This window comes from Myotis daubentonii, chromosome 9 (genome assembly GCF_963259705.1).
Source record: "Myotis daubentonii chromosome 9, mMyoDau2.1, whole genome shotgun sequence".
Classification (NCBI taxonomy): domain Eukaryota; kingdom Metazoa; phylum Chordata; class Mammalia; order Chiroptera; family Vespertilionidae; genus Myotis; species Myotis daubentonii.
In genome coordinates this window covers 82,931,173-82,947,215 of record NC_081848.1, presented here as the reverse complement: position 1 = coordinate 82,947,215, position 16,043 = coordinate 82,931,173, and the positions used below count along the sequence as shown (strand labels likewise).

Sequence of the window (16,043 nt, the reverse complement as noted above, 5' to 3'; positions counted from 1 at the left end):
CTAGCATCAGCAGATCGATAAAGTGAGGCAACTGTGGCCTTAATTGTGTCGGCTGCTGCTCTAAACATCTTGAAAATTCCTAACTGCCACCGCCAAAGAAGGATGCATCTCATCCCTAAAACTAACATAATATTGTGTGTCAACTATTTTAATTTCAAAAAGTTAAAAAAAAAAAAAAAGAAAAGCATCCTACGCTTGGAAGTGGAAGCAAATGCTTGCTGTTCAGGAGAGTGTCACCAAGGAACAGACCCTCCGTAGTTAGGTATCAGGGTGGCGGAGATAGTAGCAGTGGTTACCGTTCACGCCGTCTAAAGAAACTATATACAATTATGTACACATGTGCACACATTTACTCTATCTTGCTTTTAGGAACCCGTGTTCTAAGGCAACCGATTCCTTTTTATATATTTCACATATCGTAAAATTCACCCTTTTAGAAGCAACTGATTCTTTTTAGGCATCTTCACTTACTCCAGGAATGACTGGGAAAGGTCCTCCGCTCAGCTACAATAGCTCTACTGCACGCATGTACGGGGACCTGGTCTTATTTCACCAGGGAGTTCAGGCGGTAATGTATTCGCATGAATAAAGTTAGCCTTCTGAAAGAAACTAAACGGTTATTCCAACACAAGGAAAGTGCAAGGTGCAGAAGTCACTCTTTTCAGCCATGAACATGTTAAGCATCCACTTTTGTTTCCCATAATGTTGCCGATAGGAGCTGTCTGTGGCCAAATCTTCAATGCTTAGCTCTGTCTCCTTCCCAAAACTCAAAAATAGTAGCTGATTATGACAGACAAATCCAAAAAAGATCAAAGAAATTTAGAAAATGTACTCATAGTTTCACCTTCCAGCTTTCCTTGCACTCGGTTCCTCCTATGTTGCAGAGGAGGATTTGTAGGGAGCCCTCCAGTCCATCCTGCAGCAGCACAGGGGCAGGCCCTTCTTACACTTCTAGAACTTTCCCCATCCTACATCAACACCCCAAACTCCCATTTCTCTGCTATCTCGATGGTCAATAACCATCTGTGTGACCGTACGTGAGTAACTTCACCTCTAGGCTGTCACCACACTTTTGAAGTATGATTCTCTCATCTGGAGTTTCTTCCTTGAGTTTTCCTAACCACCCATCGTTTCCACACCAAAAGCCCTCAACATCCCCCCACAAACCTATACCACAGGGCTTAGTGCTGTCTGCCTCTCCATTTCTTATTTTCATATTTACGACATATAAGCAAAAGTTTCAGGTCATCAACACAGCACATGTTGTTGAAACAGCCAACCAAAGGTCTTTCTACGTGGAAAACAGAGGTGAAGGGGTAAGGACGCAAAGCCGAACAGTCAAAAGGAGAAAAAAGAAAACAACTCAGAGTTCTCAGGAAACTATTTTCAACAGTATTTTAAGCCAGCATAGTGAGCCTGGTGTTTTTAGTCACAGGCCATGGTTCGAATTCCAGCTTGCCCTTTAGCCAGCTCTGTGACCTTGAACAAGTTAACTTTAATTTTTGAATTTCAAGTTCCCTTGTCCGTGGGAAAAAAAGGGGTGGGCTAATACCTCATAGAGATATTGAGGATTAAATGAGCACTTATATGAAGTCCCTAATACAGCCCACCACACAGGAGCTCACTACAATAACAAACATGATTGTGTAAGACTCCCTGCTGTGTATACTTTTCCTACATAAAGTCTGCATTACCCTGTGCCTGTGCCACTTCTCATAAGCAACCTGATCCTCACCGCTACCCCAAGGACAGATGTCATTTCCTTAAAAGACCTAGAGTAGTGGTTCTCAACCTTCCTAATGCCGCGACCCTTTAATACAGTTCCTCATGTTGTGGTGACCCCCAATTTCATTGTTACAAATTGAACATAATTAAAGCATAGTGAGTAATCACAAAACAATATGTAATTATAGATGTGTTTTCCAATGGTCTTAGGCGACCCCTGTGAAAGGGTCGTGACCCACAGGTTGAGAACCACCGATCTAGAGGGATGAAAGCGGCAGAAGTCATGCAAGTTTGTGGAAGAAACCAGCCAACACCAGTTCAATAAGATACTTTCACTGCTAGCTTTATGGTCCAGAATGCAGAGTGAGAAGTGATTACACCCAGGAAAATTCCCAGCGCCCTTGGAGAGGAACTGCCTGGGTAAAGAAAAGGGTGGGAGGGACCATCAGCCCGGGCAGCACCCATTCCGTCACCCAGCAGGGGAAACGAGATGCTTCCAACCTTCTGTGTCGCAAGAGCAGGCCTGGCATCAGCTCGTGCTCCCCCAGATGTTAGTTTTTGGGGCCAAGTACAAAATCTTTGGGTGGCCCTCCACCAGAGTTCTGTCTGTCTGCTGTGGGGGAGCCAGGGAGGGGGTGCACTCCGAGGAGGGGGCTCGCCTCTGGATCGGGTTTGCTGCGTTTGGCCAGGTCCTCGTTGTGAGCCTTGCGGATGTGGCGGTACAGGTCCCCTGACTGTGTGTAGCTGCGCAGGCAGTAGCGGCACTCATAGGGCCGCTCCCGTGTGTGCACCGTGGCGTGGCGCCGTAGTGTGTAAGAGCACGAGAAGGTCTTCCCACATGTCTTGCAAGTCGGAACATCCTCAGTAAAAACGCCAAAGCTTCCTGGGGCTGCTTCATACTCAGAAGGCAGGTAAAGTGGCTCATGCAGGGCAGGGGGTGCAGGCAGGGGTGAGGTCACCAGTCCTCGATGATACTGCCCTGGACCTGGCAGCAGATGGTAGGGTAGGTGAGGATCGGAGGGCAGAAACTGGTCACTTGGCCCCACCTCCTCCAATCCTGCTGCCCTTGGCTCCTCAAAAGCCTCTGGCTGGGGAGGCTGAGCACCATACATGGCCTCCCCAGGTGGGAACAATCCCTCAGGCCCCTGAGGCTGAGTCTCCGACACATCGGGCTCCTCATCAGAAATCACAATCGCTTCTACTTTCACCTGGACCAGCTCAGCTTCTGCTGGGGCTGGGGCCTGGGATGGAACTGGGGCTGGGACTGGGGCTGCAGCCGAAGATGGGCTGTAGAACCCTTGCAATGGTCCTCCGGTACCCCTTGGTTCCACCACCCTCAGGCTCTCAGAACCCACGTCGAGGGGAGCCAGTGGCTCCACTGAAACTGTGGGAAGGCCAGAGGAGTAGTAGCTTGCAGGAATGGGCTCTGTGGAGCTACTGGGGCTGGCAAGGGAGACATCCGCCACCGGTGGAGGAGGAGCCCGTAGATGCAGTGAATCAACCTCCACGCCAGGCTGTGTCGTGTCAGCGCCGCTGGGCATGGGCGGCTCGTCTGGAGGACAGACAGTAGGTGAGGGAGCAGCAGGGCCTTTCCACTCCCCTTTGCCCCAGTGGCCTGATATCTCCGCAGAAGCCAAGGAGGGCTGAGGGCCACGGGACGTGTGGGACAGAAATTCCAAGCTAAGGGGCTGTGAGCTGGTCTCCTCCTCCTTCTTGGTACTGTCTGCCTCTGCCAGGGCCCGGGCTTGCAGACGCCGCTTACACACCTTGACGATGTCATTCATGTGCAAGTAACTGGCAGCTGCCAGCACGTCTTCCACTGGGGTGTCCCCCCTCAGCACCAGCTGGCCAGCATACATGAAGTCCAGAAGCAGCCCAAAGGCTGGGGCCGTGACAATCTCGTTGTGGATACACACCAGGTCCCTCTTGTCCAGTTCCCGCTCTTTGTAGAAAAGCTGGAAGAACGGGCTGCAGGAGGCGAGCACAGCCCGATGGGCCAGGAACTGGGTGCTACCCACCATCACGGTGCAGTCGCAAAGGAAACCCTGGGACCGCTGCTCTCGGAGGCTCTGCAGCAGCTGCTGGCTGTGTTCTGGAAACTCCATAGCACCCCGCGAGGGGCAGGCCCCTAGGAAGGTCCCCACCAGCGGTTCCCTGGGAAGAGAGGACAGTGGGTTAGGGCTGGTAACCTCGCCAGAAACCTTCATATCAGCCCTGAGCTGCCACCAACATACCTCTGGCAACACTGTCCTGACCCCAAAACGCTCGCTTACATTACTATCCTTTTTAATTAGGTCACAACCAGTGGTCTTTTAGCTCCACCCCCTCGACTTAACCTCAGCATCAGGCCCCACCCAGCCAACAAACCCCGCCCCCGGAAGTCCCTCCCCCTAACCAACCTCCGCTTCCTCTATGCCCACCCGGTGGCTTTCAGCACCTCCTCCAACTGGAGGTCTCTCTCGCCCCCAGGCCTCCCCGGCGATACCTCTACGCCCCACTCCGGGAACTCCCTGAGCCTCTCTCGCATTCCAGGGGCTAAGAAGTCCTAGGGTGCGAACTAGCAGAGAAAGCTGGTCCCTCACCCTCCACCGAGCAGCCACTGGGCGAACTCCGCCCCTTCCCACCTCCTCAGATGCAACGGGCTCAACTTTGCCTTCCCTTGTCACGGATTGGCTCACTGGGCACTAACCACCGCCCACTCTTGAGCGGCGTTTCCAAGTGGGTGCTGGTGGCCGTCGCTCAGGCAGCGAGGCGTCGGATTGGCTGGCGTTGCTGTCCTAAACTTTTCTTCGTGGTCCCGCCTTCTTTGCCTCAGAGCCCTCTGGATTGGCTGAGCTTCTCCATCTACCTGAAGCGGGGACCGCTCTCTAGGTTGCCGAGCGCGTCCACCTGGCGCGGGGTGGGGGTGGGGGCGGGGGCGGGGTGGGAGGGGGAGCCTTGCACCGCGTAGAGAACTGTGTTGCGTCGGCTGCAGGCTGACCCGAGGAGGCGGACGAACGAGCTGGAGTGGAACTCGGGAGCCCCTGGTGTGAGACCCGCTCTGCCGTGACGCGGGGGGGGGGGGGGGGGGGGGCAGCAGCCACACCTCTGAACCTCAGTTTTGTCCTGAAGGTTCCGACACCCTCAGTGCCCCGCTGCTTCGCCCCCCTCACCCCGACGGCTCAGGCTCCCGACTCCGTAATGGCGGAGTCCGAGAACCAGCCGCGCGGGCGTGAGGCTGTCGCAGTCCTGGCCTGAACTCCGGGCTCGAGGCCCTGCAGTCCCCCGGGACAGGAGAGTTAGGGCATGGCTGCTGGTGAAGACATCTTTGAGGCGTCCCCAGACAAAGGAAAGGCTGTACGTCCGGAGTTAGTGACAGCTGCCTCTTTACCGACCAGAGCAATATGTCCACAGGGTTAATTGAGTGCCTGTAACCCGCTACTCCCTGCTTCACCCCCGCTACTCCCCCCTTCACCTCCGCTCTATCCACTGAGCCAAACCAGTTAGGGCAAGGTTGCAGGTTTGATCTCCTGTTAGGGCACAAACAAGAATCAACCAGTGAATGCATCAATAAGTGGAACAACAAATCAATGTTTCTGTATCTCTCACACACACTCTCTAAAGTCAACAATTTTTTTTTTTTTAAGATAAGAGATGAGGGCCCTAACTGGTTTGGCTCAGTGGATAGAGCGTCAGCCTGCAGACTCAAGGGTCCTAGGTTCGGATCCGGTCAAGGGCATGTACCTTGGTTGCGGGCACATCCCCGGGTGGGGGGTGTGCAGGAGGCAGCTGATCGATGTTTCTCTCTCATCAATGTTTCTAACTATCCCTCTCCCTTCCTCTCTGTAAAAAAAATCAATAAAATACATTAAAAAAAAAAACAGATAAGAGATGAGGGACAAGAGAATAAAAGAAGTCAAGGATGGCCAGAATTGTAGCATGAGCAATGGTGTGGCTGACAGAGCCATCTTCTGAGATGGGGGTAATGGGGAGGAAAATTGAGAATTCTGTTTTTGACCCGTATGTAGAGATTCCCCTTAGCCAGTTAGACTTGTGGGCCTGAAGATCCAGTGAAACATTGGGGCTGGAGATACATATTGGGAGTGTCATGGGCATATAGATAGTATTTAAAGCTGGGGGCTAGCCGAACCGTTTGGCTCAGTGGATAGAGCGACGGCCTGCGGACCCAGGGGTCCCAGGTTCGATTCCGGTCAAGGGCATGTACCTTGGTTGCGGGCACATCCCCACTGGAGGGCGTGCAGGAGGCAGCTGATCGATCTCTCTCATCGATGTTTCTGGCTCTCTATCGCTCTCCCTTCTTCTCTGTAAAAAATCAATAAAATATATTTTAAAAAAAAAGAAAAAGAAAAAAAGCTGGGGACTGGAGGAAAAACTGTGGGGCAGAGGGCTGCTGGAGTTGCTAAGCAGTAAGGAGCATACCAGTGGTCGGCAAACTGCGGCCCCTTGAGTGTGGCTCTTCCACAAAATACCACGTGCGGGCGCGCACGTACAGTGCGATTGAAACTTCGTGGCCACACCCAAGGGGCCAAAGAGCCGCCTGTGGCTCTCGAGCCGCAGTTTGCCAACCACTGGCATAGGCTGCTTGGGAAGCTAAAGCAACCATGTTTCTATAGGTGCAAAAAGGACCAGATGAAGATGAGTCTGCGCAAAAGGACTGTGGGCTTGGCACACTGGGATCGCCGTGCATACGGGCTCTAGATATTTAAAGTTACAGTTCTTTCAACCTCTGTGCAAAAGTGAAGGTGCTCCCTCTGGTCAGTGCACACCAGTGGCCACCAGAGCTTAATGAACCAAGCCCTGGATTTAGGCTTCTCACACCCCCGGGAGCACCATTAAAGCAGGACACAACTTGGAGGCTTTGCTTCTCAAAGTGGGGCACACAGAGCTACAGGGTACCAGAACACATCTTTCTAGAGCACCATTTAGTTGTTTGTATCTTTTATTTTTTTATAAAAGCTTTCATTTAGGGAATAGAGGTACTAAGCTAGTATAGACAGATTATAGCACATGAAAAACTATGTGAAATTTAAAGCTAAAACTAAAGACATTTCTTATAGTAGTAACTTTCCCCCAAGGAAAAAGATTAAAAAGCTTTGCTTCTATGTTTCTGTGCATCCGTAGAAGTTAGAAAAATATGTACCGTTTAGCATTTGTTAAATGCTAGCAATAGGCTAACAATAAAGTCCCTGATTCCAAAATAGCCTTTCTTGTCTCTGTCAGACAGAAGAAGAGACTGAGGTTCAGAGTGGTTAAGTAATTTGACCATGGTCACTCAGTGAATACAAGTCAGAGCTGAGGCTGAATGTTGGTCTTTATAGCCACACCCCTACTCACTATTGTAGATCTGTCTTGGTAGAGTGTTCCCACATGGTTGTAGTGCCCCAGGCCAGAGGATTTGGGCTCAGCTGGGGGCAGGATTATCCTAGTTGCTGGAAGAAATGGTGGCACAGAAGAAGGAGCCCGGAAGCAGGAAGAGGGGCAGCTGAGATGGGTGATCCTCGCTCAAAGACTGCTCCTCAGGGGCCGGACCTGCTGCTTGCTTGTGACTCTTTGGAAGACAGGTGGTGACAGACATTATCACTAGGGCTTCTCTCTACTATCTAGGCCAGTGATGGCGAACCTCTGACACGCGTGTCAGAGGTGACACGCGAACTCATTTTTTTGGTTGATTTTTCTTTGTTAGATGGCATTTAAATATATAAAATAAATATCAAAAATATAAATCTTTGTTTTACTATGGTTGCAAATATCAAAAAATTTCTATATGTGACACGGCACCAGAGTTAAGGTTTTTCAAAATGTTGACACGCCGAGCTCAAAAGGTTCGCCATCACTGATCTAGGCTGCAGAGATTCTATGCTGACAGCAGACTATCTTTTCCAAGATGGCCTTGACAAGATCTTCCCTTCCACACACTCATCTTACAATATGACATTGATGCTCCTCCCATCAGGAAAGGTCTCTTACCTGAGTCTGGGAGGGACTGTCTCCTCCAGGGAGATGTGACATTCGAGATGCTAGGTTGTAAAAGAAGATACAACCCGCCCAGTGTGGCTCAGTGGTTGAGCATCACCCTAAGAGCCAGGAAGTCATGGTTTGATTCCCAGTCAGAGCACATGCCAGGGTTGCAGGCTTGATCCCCAGGACGGGGCATGCAGGAGGCAGCTGATCAACGATTCTCTCTCATCATTGATATCATTGATGTTTCTATGTCTCTCCCTCTTCCTTCCTCTTTGAAATCAATAACAAAATTTTTTAAGGGGGATACAGCTTCTGGTTGGTCCTCTTGGGATAACTGCTCCTGGAGCCGCACCACAGTGCTGTGAGGAAGCCCAGGCCACACACAGAGGCCACATGTGTTTCAGCCACAGCCACAGCCACTGTGTTAGGGTTGTAGCCAGTTTTCTTAATGCTGGCGCTGACTTCTTTTTTTAAAGATTTTTGTATTGATTTTTAGAGAGAGAGAGAGAGGAAGGGACAGGGAGAGAGAGAGAAACATCGATGTGAGAATGAAATATCCATCAGATGCCTCCTGCACGCCCCACACCGGGGATTGAGCCTGAAACTCGGGCATGTGCTCTGACTGGGAATCGAACCAGCAACCCTTCGGTGCAGGGGATGATGTCCTATCAACTGAGCCACATCTCCCAGGGCTAAGTGCTGACTTCTTTAACAATACCCTCGTTTGTATCTCTTCTGGCTGCAGAGGGCTCAGTGGAATCCATGTTAACACCAATAATCAGCTGTTTCACACCCAGTGCGTAAGCCAGAAGGGCATGCTCACGGGTCTGTCCATTCTTGGAGATACTACCGGCTTCAAATTCACCAACACCAGCAGCAACACTCAGGACAGCACAGTCAGCCTGAGGAGTGCCTGTAATCATGTTTTTGATGAAGTCTCTGTGTCCTGGAGCATCAGTGATGGTCACCTAATACTTGCTGGTCTCGAATTTCCACCAGGAGGCATCAATGGTGATACCACACTCACGTTCAGCTTCCAGTTTCTCCAAGACCCAGGCATACTGAAGGAGCCCTTCCCATCTCAGCAGCCTCCTTCTCGAAATTTCTGATGGTTCCCTTGGGAATCCGACCACATTTGTAGGTCAGGGGCCCAGCAGGGTGGGCTTGCCGGAATCTGTGTGTCCAAGATTGACGATGTTGATACCAGTCTGCCTTTCCCGTTTGGGGTTTGACTTAGTGGTGGTTTTCACTACGCACCTGTGTTCTGGGAGCAAACATGTTAGGGAAAAAGGAGGTGATGAGCTTTAACTATTCATTACGAATGATTCTGGCTCCAATTACAATGTGTTCCCTGCTCCTCCTCTACCCTCCCCCCAGCCCCCCACATCCAAGCAATTGCCAGACACCAGCAGCTGGGAGTCCTACAATTTAACTCAATTCTGCTACCATATACCAGGAGTGCTAAATGGATGTGCTCTGTTAAAGCGTTTTATTCATGCCATCTCTCACTAACTAATTAATTAACTAATTAATTAATAATTCCGCCAAAACCGGTTTGGCTCAGTGGATAGAGCGTTGGCTTGCGGACTGAAAGGTCCCAGGTTCGATTCCGGTCAAGGGCACGTACCTGGGTTGCGGGCACATCCCCAGTGGGAGATGTGCAGGAGGCAGCTGATCGATGTTTCTCTCTCATCGATGTTTCTAACTCTCTATCTCTCTCCCTTCCTCTCTGTAAAAAATCAATAAAATATATTAAAAAAAAAATAATAATTCCGTTTATGCCGAAACCGGTTTGGCTCAGTGGATAGAGCGTCGGCCTGCGGACTGAAAGTTCCCAGGTTCGATTCCGGTCAGGGGCATGTGCCTGGGTTGTGGGCACATCCCCAGTAGGAGATGTGCAGGAGGCAGCTGATCGATGTTTCTCTCTCATCGATGTTTCTAACTCTCTATCTCTCCCCCTTCCTCTCTGTAAAAAATCAATAAAATATATTTTAAAAAAATAATTCCGTTTAAAATTCTTTATTCAAGAAAAGAAAACAAAAGAAAAAGAAAACAAAAGCAATTCTTTGTTGAGCTGCTATTCTGGGCACCGAATTTAAGCGAGCCGCCGGTTGGGTCGCTTGTGGGCGGAAGGGGGCGGGGCCTCGTGGGTTTCCCCGCCCACCACAGCCAGGTCCAATCGGGTCCGCGGGGGCCCGGAAGCGGTATTGGGGCGGCTGCGTGCATTTCCGGTCGTGCCGGCGGCGCCGCTGCCCGGGAAGGTGTGGACGCGGCTGCGTCCCTGACTCCGGGAGGAGGATGTTCTACCACGTGAGCGGGGCACCGGGCGGCGGCGCGGGCAGGCTCGAGAGGGGCGGCGGGGCGGGGCGGGGCGCCGGGACCCGCGGCCGCTTCTCGCCGGTCTTCCCGCTGCGCCTGGCCTGGTCTCCATCCCGCCTTCCCCGCAGATCTCCTTGGAGCACGAGATCCTGCTGCACCCGCGCTACTTCGGCCCCAACCTGCTCAACACGGTGAAGCAGAAGCTCTTCACCGAGGTGGAGGGCACCTGCACCGGCAAGTGAGTGCCGCGCTGTCCGCGCCGCTAGCAGCCCCGCCCCCAGCTCCTCGACTCTGGGGAGCCCCCTCCCACACTCCTGGCGCCCAGGCACTCCGTGGCTTCCTGCCTCGGGTTCCCCGGGCGCCTTCTGCAAAGCTGGGTCACAAGGCTTTGCCCCTCAGCTGAGGTTGGCCGTGCATTCGCTCCGCCAACATTTCTGCAGCTCCCCTGTGTGCCAGGTCCCGTGTTGGTCGCTGGGAACAATGACCTCAAAGTTAGAGGGAGGCCAGCCCTGGTGGAGTCACACTCTAATCACCGTTCCCGTGTCTGCCCTCCGTCTGTGATTCTGCTGGTTTTCCCTGCCCCCATGCCCAGGGACCTGACATGGCACATCTCTGGGCTCTGCAGAGAGAGGACTCGCACATGTGTGCGTGAGCTGGGAGGAGCCTAGCACTGTGGCGTTCTTGGGCCTCCGTTGTTAAAATAACCTGGGGCATTTTTTGAACAGCCGGTTCCTGAGCCGCATCCCATCAGGGCATACTCAGGACTCAAGACGGGGCTGGAAATGTGCATTTTAATAGGCTCCTCCCCGCGACTCTGAGGGTCTCTTGGCTCAAGGACTGCAGCGTGCTTGGCCCTTTTTTGTGACATTATGAGAGCAGTGTTTGGCGTTACAGAGACCGATCAGCGTCCTGTCCTTCTTGGCCACTGAGCTCTGGGGCAGGGGTGCCATGGGCTGCCCTTTGTGCTGTCTCTGATTCTTGTTGCAGATGGTGCTAGAAGCTCTTCCACACACAGGGCCTTTCTCTTTGTCATCCTCCTCGCAGGTATGGCTTTGTCATTGCTGTCACCACCATCGACAATATTGGGGCTGGTGTGATCCAGCCAGGCAGGGGCTTTGTCCTTTACCCAGTTAAGTACAAGGCCATTGTTTTCCGGCCCTTTAAGGGGGAAGTCGTGGATGCTGTCGTCACTCAGGTCAACAAGGTGAGACCACACACGGGGAGGAAGCGGACGGTCCCTCAGAAGACGTAGGGCGGGTCCCAACTCCACTTGCTAACTGTGCGTCCTTGGCCACCCACGTCACTCCTCTGTGCTTCGGTTTTCTCACCTGTCAAAGGGTCCTGTCTCAGGGGCGTGCACGTCCGTGTTAATGGTCACGATGACAGTAGCATCCACTGATGGAGTAGTTACTGTGAGCCAGGTAATGTGTGACGCCTCACAGTGACTGACAGGTGGGTGCTCTTACCCCTTTTTCTATCTATTTTTTTTATATATTTTATTGATTTTTTTTACAGAGAGGAAGGGAGAGAGACAGAGAGTCAGAAACATCGATGAGAGAGAAACATCGATCAGCCGCCTCCTGCACATCTCCCACTGGGGATGTGCCCGCAGCCTAGGCACACGCCCTTGACCAGAATCGAACCCAGGACCCTTCAGTCCGCAGGCCAACGCTCTATCCACTGAGCCAAACCGGCCTTGGCTCTTACCCCTTTTTATAGAAGCTCAGGTTTAGAGAAACTAAGTCTAGTGGCCAACAAGTGCTGAACTCCTGGACAGACAAGCCCCAGGCCTCAGCTCTTCACTACTGTACTATATCTGCTCAGCTTAAAACGAAAGCTAGAAAAAAGAGAAAGGAAAACGTTACACTTTGGTGTGGTTTCAATACATGGAGAATTTATGAGGAATCAGAGGAAGATGAGGAGCTTAGAAGACTTGGACACAAAAGAAAAGGCAAGGGCCACTCGTTTTTCTTCCAGGTTGGACTCTTCACAGAAATCGGACCCATGTCCTGCTTCATCTCCCGACATGTGAGCCTGGGCACGCGGGGCGGGGCTGGGGGGAGACACCCATTCATGACCACCATCTGCAGCCTCCATTTAAAGCGCTCAGCCACTCTCCCTTTCCTTTCAGTCCATCCCGTCCGAGATGGAGTTTGATCCTAACTCCAACCCACCGTGTTACAAGACAATGGATGAGGTGAGTCGGTGGGAGGAAGTCAGAGACAGGAGGGCAGGAGCCGCTCTGACGGAGAGGATTGGCTGGGGGAGGCGGGGCTGGAGCGGAGGGGGGGGGCGATATGTCTGAGTGGTCTCTTCCCTCCTCCCAGGACATTGTGATTCAGCAGGACGATGAGATCCGCTTGAAGATTGTGGGGACCCGTGTGGATAAGAACGACATTGTGAGTCTCTTGCCCGCCTCCCTTCCCGTGCCAGGCAGAGCCAGGAGCTATTGGTCTCTTACCATCGAGGCTTCCTGGGGGTTTGAGCTCTTCTGCCCGGAGCGGGGGTTGCGGGGGGGTGGGGGGGCAGAAAGTCTGGGGCTGGGCTTAGAGGGTAGGTCTGTGTAGGCTTAGACCTCATTTCCTTTTCGCCTTCCCTCCTGCAGTTTGCCATCGGCTCTTTGATGGATGATTACTTGGGTGAGTGTCGGATCACGCATGACGGGGTTGATGCCTGGGGAAGGGGTGGGTGGGGACGGGTGGAGATGGGATTTAATGCTTGAGTCACAGATGAAGGAAACTGTTTTGCTGTCTGCTTGGAAGATCCAGGGCACGTGCCCCTGGGAATGGGAAGTGCAGTGACAGCTGCCCCAGGCTCTGGGTCTAACCAACTGCTTTTCCTCTCCTAGGGCTTGTGAGCTGAACACCGCGCCTCCTACCTTGTTTGACCCTTATCTCGGGAGGGTGATTCTCACACTTCCCATGTGGTCCAGAGGCCCAGCCTGGCTGCTGTGGGGGAGGCAAGGCAGGCTCCTTGTCCCGGAAGACATCTGACTCCTTCCGGCTTAGCAGCCACTCCCAGATTCTGACTGTTCTGACCCTAACCGGTCTTTGGTTCTCATGGAAGTGTTACCCTCTTTCTTTGGTAAAAACAGCTCTTTTTTTAAAAACTGCAGTTGTTGCTTGCCCCTCATTTCTTGGCCTGATGCTTCAACTAGCCTCCGCCACCCAGGGGATCGAACAGCCCTTTCGCCAAGTGTAAAGCTGTCCTAACTGAAGGAAAGGTACTAATGTTTCCTCTTTGGCTTCCAGCAAATGATACTGTGAGAGCCGCTCTGAATACCAGTGTAGTTTCCTCATGTTTTCCCTTCCCTCACCCTTGAAAATTACTAAGAGCATAGCTGGGAGCAGACAGCAAGCAAGGCGAGGTGAACAAGAGGACAGTAAGGACACAGACTGGGGGGTCCCCACACAGCCTTTCCCAGGATGTGCACAACAGGCCTGTGTGTGCTGAGCAATCACCACACCAGCCTTGGAGCAACACAGAAGACGTGAAGTGACTGCAGAGTTAAACGCCCTGCTCTCCCTCACACCCCGCAGCACTGTGGGTCTGCTTTGGAGCGCCCTTCCCGCCTGTCTGCTTGCTGCTCTCCCTCACACTCCTCACTGTGGGTCTGCTTTGGAGCGCCCTTCCCGCCTGTCTGCTTGCTGCTCTCCCTCACATCCCGCACTGTGGGTCTGCTTTGGAGCGCCCTTCCCGCCAGTCTGCTTGCTGCTCTCCCTCACACCCCGCACTGTGGGTCTGCTTTGGAGCGCCCTTCCCGCCAGTCTGCTTGCTGCTCTCCCTCACACCCCGCACTGTGGGTCTGCTTTGGAGCGCCCTTCCCGCCTGTCTGCTTGCTGCCTTCTAATCTAGCTACCTCAGTCGTTCTTCCCGACGCCCGTGGGAAGCAGAGCTGTGCGGTAGGAAGCTTGGTATTGGAGTTGCTGCGGCACTGGGTTCAGCCCTAGCTGGTGACTGCGATTCCTCATTGTGAAACGGGCATACCACCCTCTTTGGATGGTTGCTGCTGCAGGTCCTGGAATAATGTTTCTTTCAACATTGTTTCGTTCAACATTTCTTTATAACCTTGATACGATTCCTTAGCAACTTAACTACTTTAAAAAACATATTTTTAAAATTTTATTTAAAAAAATATTTTTATTGATTTCAGAGTGGAAGGGAGAGGGAGAGATAGAAACGTCAGTGATGACAGAGAATCATTGATCAGTTGCCTCCTGCATGCCCCCTACTGGGGATTCAGCCTGCAACCCAGGCATGTGCTCTGACCAAGAATAGAACCGTGACCTCCTGGTTCACAGGTCCACACTCAACCACCGAGCCACACCAGCTGGGCTGCAACCTAACTCTTGCTTGTGTCGATTAGTCTCATAAACTTGATTTCCTTATATGTCATTTTGTTTAAAGTTGCCGAACCTATCAAGAGCATCCAGGGAGGAATTACTGTATATGCAAGTGGCTGGCATAGAGCCTGGCCCATGAAAGGCATTCAACTTAATCATAATTACTATACAATGCAGTGGCTGTCATCTGGGGTGACTGGCTCCCAGGGGATATTTGGCAATGACATTTTTGGATGTTGCAAGAGGAGGGTGTGTGTGGCGGGGGGAGGTTACTGCCTTCTAGTAGGTAGAGGCCAAGGATGAGGCTAAACATCCTACAGGGTATATAGCACAGCCCCCCCCCCCCCCCCCCAACAGAGTTATTTAGCCTCAAATATGAGTGTGCCAAGGTCCAGAACCCTGACCGGAAGCATCCAGAATAAGGCTTGGAACATGGTACGAATGTGGTTCTGTTCGCCTTGCCTTCCCAACTCCTGGACTGCTAGAAGCTGTTCCATTCAGGCCTCTGTGGTGGGTCACAAACATTATTTTGCTATTGTCTCCCTTTTCATTTTTTAATTATGTAAAGTTTCAGTTGTTTTATTGAGATAATTGTAGACTCACATGCATCCCTATCTTTTTTATATCTCCAGCTCTCAGCCCTGCGCCAGCTTTCCTAAGTCTGTTAAATCCAGGAGAGTAACTGTGCTGGACCTGTGGCCACACTTCCTGTAATTATTGCTTTGCCTGGCCTTTGTCCCCACTTGGGTTGGGGGCGGAGGAGTCCCAGGCAGCGTGGGCAGTTTCCCAACATCCCCCGGGTCCCTGGCCTTCCTCTTGATTGTCTCATGCCTCCAAGGTTGCCCACGACTCCCCAGCCCAGTATCTTAGCAAGATCTGCCAGGGGCCCAGATTCTGCTGATCTGATCTCAGACTCAGGACCTCAGCCTTCCCTTCACGTACAGGAGGACAGACACGCTAGAGCAGTGGTTCTCAACCTGTGGGTCGCGACCCCTTTGGCGGCCGAACGACCCTTTCACAGGGGTCGCCTAAGACCAGCCTGCATATCAGATATTTACATTACAATTCATAACAGTAGCAACATGACAGTTTGAAGTAGCAACGAAAATAATTTTATGGTTGGGTCACAACATGAGGAACTGTATTTAAAGGGCCAGAAGGGCCGAAACCAGTTTGGCTCAGTGGATAGAGCGTTGGCCTGCGGACTGAAGGGTCCCAGGTTCGATTCCGGTCAAGGGCATGTGCCTGGGTGCGGGCACATCCCCAGTGGGGGGTGTGCAGGAGGCAGCTGATCAATGTTTCTCTCTCATTGATGTTTCTGACTCTATCTCTCTTTCCTCTCTGTAAAAAATCAATAAAATATATTAAAAAATAAATAAATAAAGGGCCAGAAGGTTGAGAACCACTGCTCAAGTGCAAGCGGAATATTTATTCCCAATGCTGATGCCATTCTGAATATGGTTGGAGGAAACTCAGCGGGGTCGCAGTCTCCTTAGGCGGCGTTGCCATGGCAACGTCACTCACGTCCACTTGGCTCTCCCAGCTCTAGTCTCTGAGGATCTTTTCTAAAGGCAGCAACACCTACCCCGAGAGGGAGGGAGAGTGAGGATGTTACATCCATGCTCGCTCCCCTGCAGAAAGCTCCATTCTAGAATCGCTCGTGCAAACTGCCCCTTCTTGGATAAACATAAAGGA

The 16,043-nt window shown here is 52.0% G+C and overlaps 2 protein-coding genes across 4 annotated transcripts; one reads left to right on the top strand and one right to left on the bottom strand.

The window, feature by feature from the left end:
• Positions 1-2,047: 2,047 nt before the first annotated feature.
• On the bottom strand, positions 2,048-4,396 carry ZBTB3 (zinc finger and BTB domain containing 3). 3 transcript variants are annotated; one of them, XM_059710395.1, is made up of 2 exons: positions 4,308-4,396; positions 2,048-3,879 (listed from the first exon to the last, which is right to left on the bottom strand). In XM_059710395.1, the coding sequence occupies exon 2, from the start codon at positions 3,828-3,830 to the stop codon at positions 2,277-2,279; it is 1,554 nt and encodes a 517-aa protein (XP_059566378.1). In that variant the 5' UTR covers positions 3,831-3,879; positions 4,308-4,396; the 3' UTR covers positions 2,048-2,276. The 3 variants fall into 3 exon arrangements, with proteins under 3 accessions (XP_059566378.1, XP_059566377.1, XP_059566379.1); XM_059710394.1 differs by having other exon boundaries at positions 4,211-4,362; XM_059710396.1 differs by lacking the exon at positions 4,308-4,396 and adding an exon at positions 3,960-4,027.
• A 5,456-nt stretch (positions 4,397-9,852) lies between these two features.
• POLR2G (RNA polymerase II subunit G) lies at positions 9,853-13,119 on the top strand. Its single transcript, XM_059710388.1, has 8 exons — positions 9,853-9,996; positions 10,134-10,243; positions 11,050-11,209; positions 11,983-12,033; positions 12,137-12,202; positions 12,333-12,404; positions 12,611-12,644; positions 12,854-13,119. The coding sequence occupies exons 1-8, from the start codon at positions 9,985-9,987 to the stop codon at positions 12,865-12,867; spliced, it is 519 nt and encodes a 172-aa protein (XP_059566371.1). The 5' UTR covers positions 9,853-9,984; the 3' UTR covers positions 12,868-13,119.
• The last annotated feature ends 2,924 nt before the right edge of the window (positions 13,120-16,043 follow it).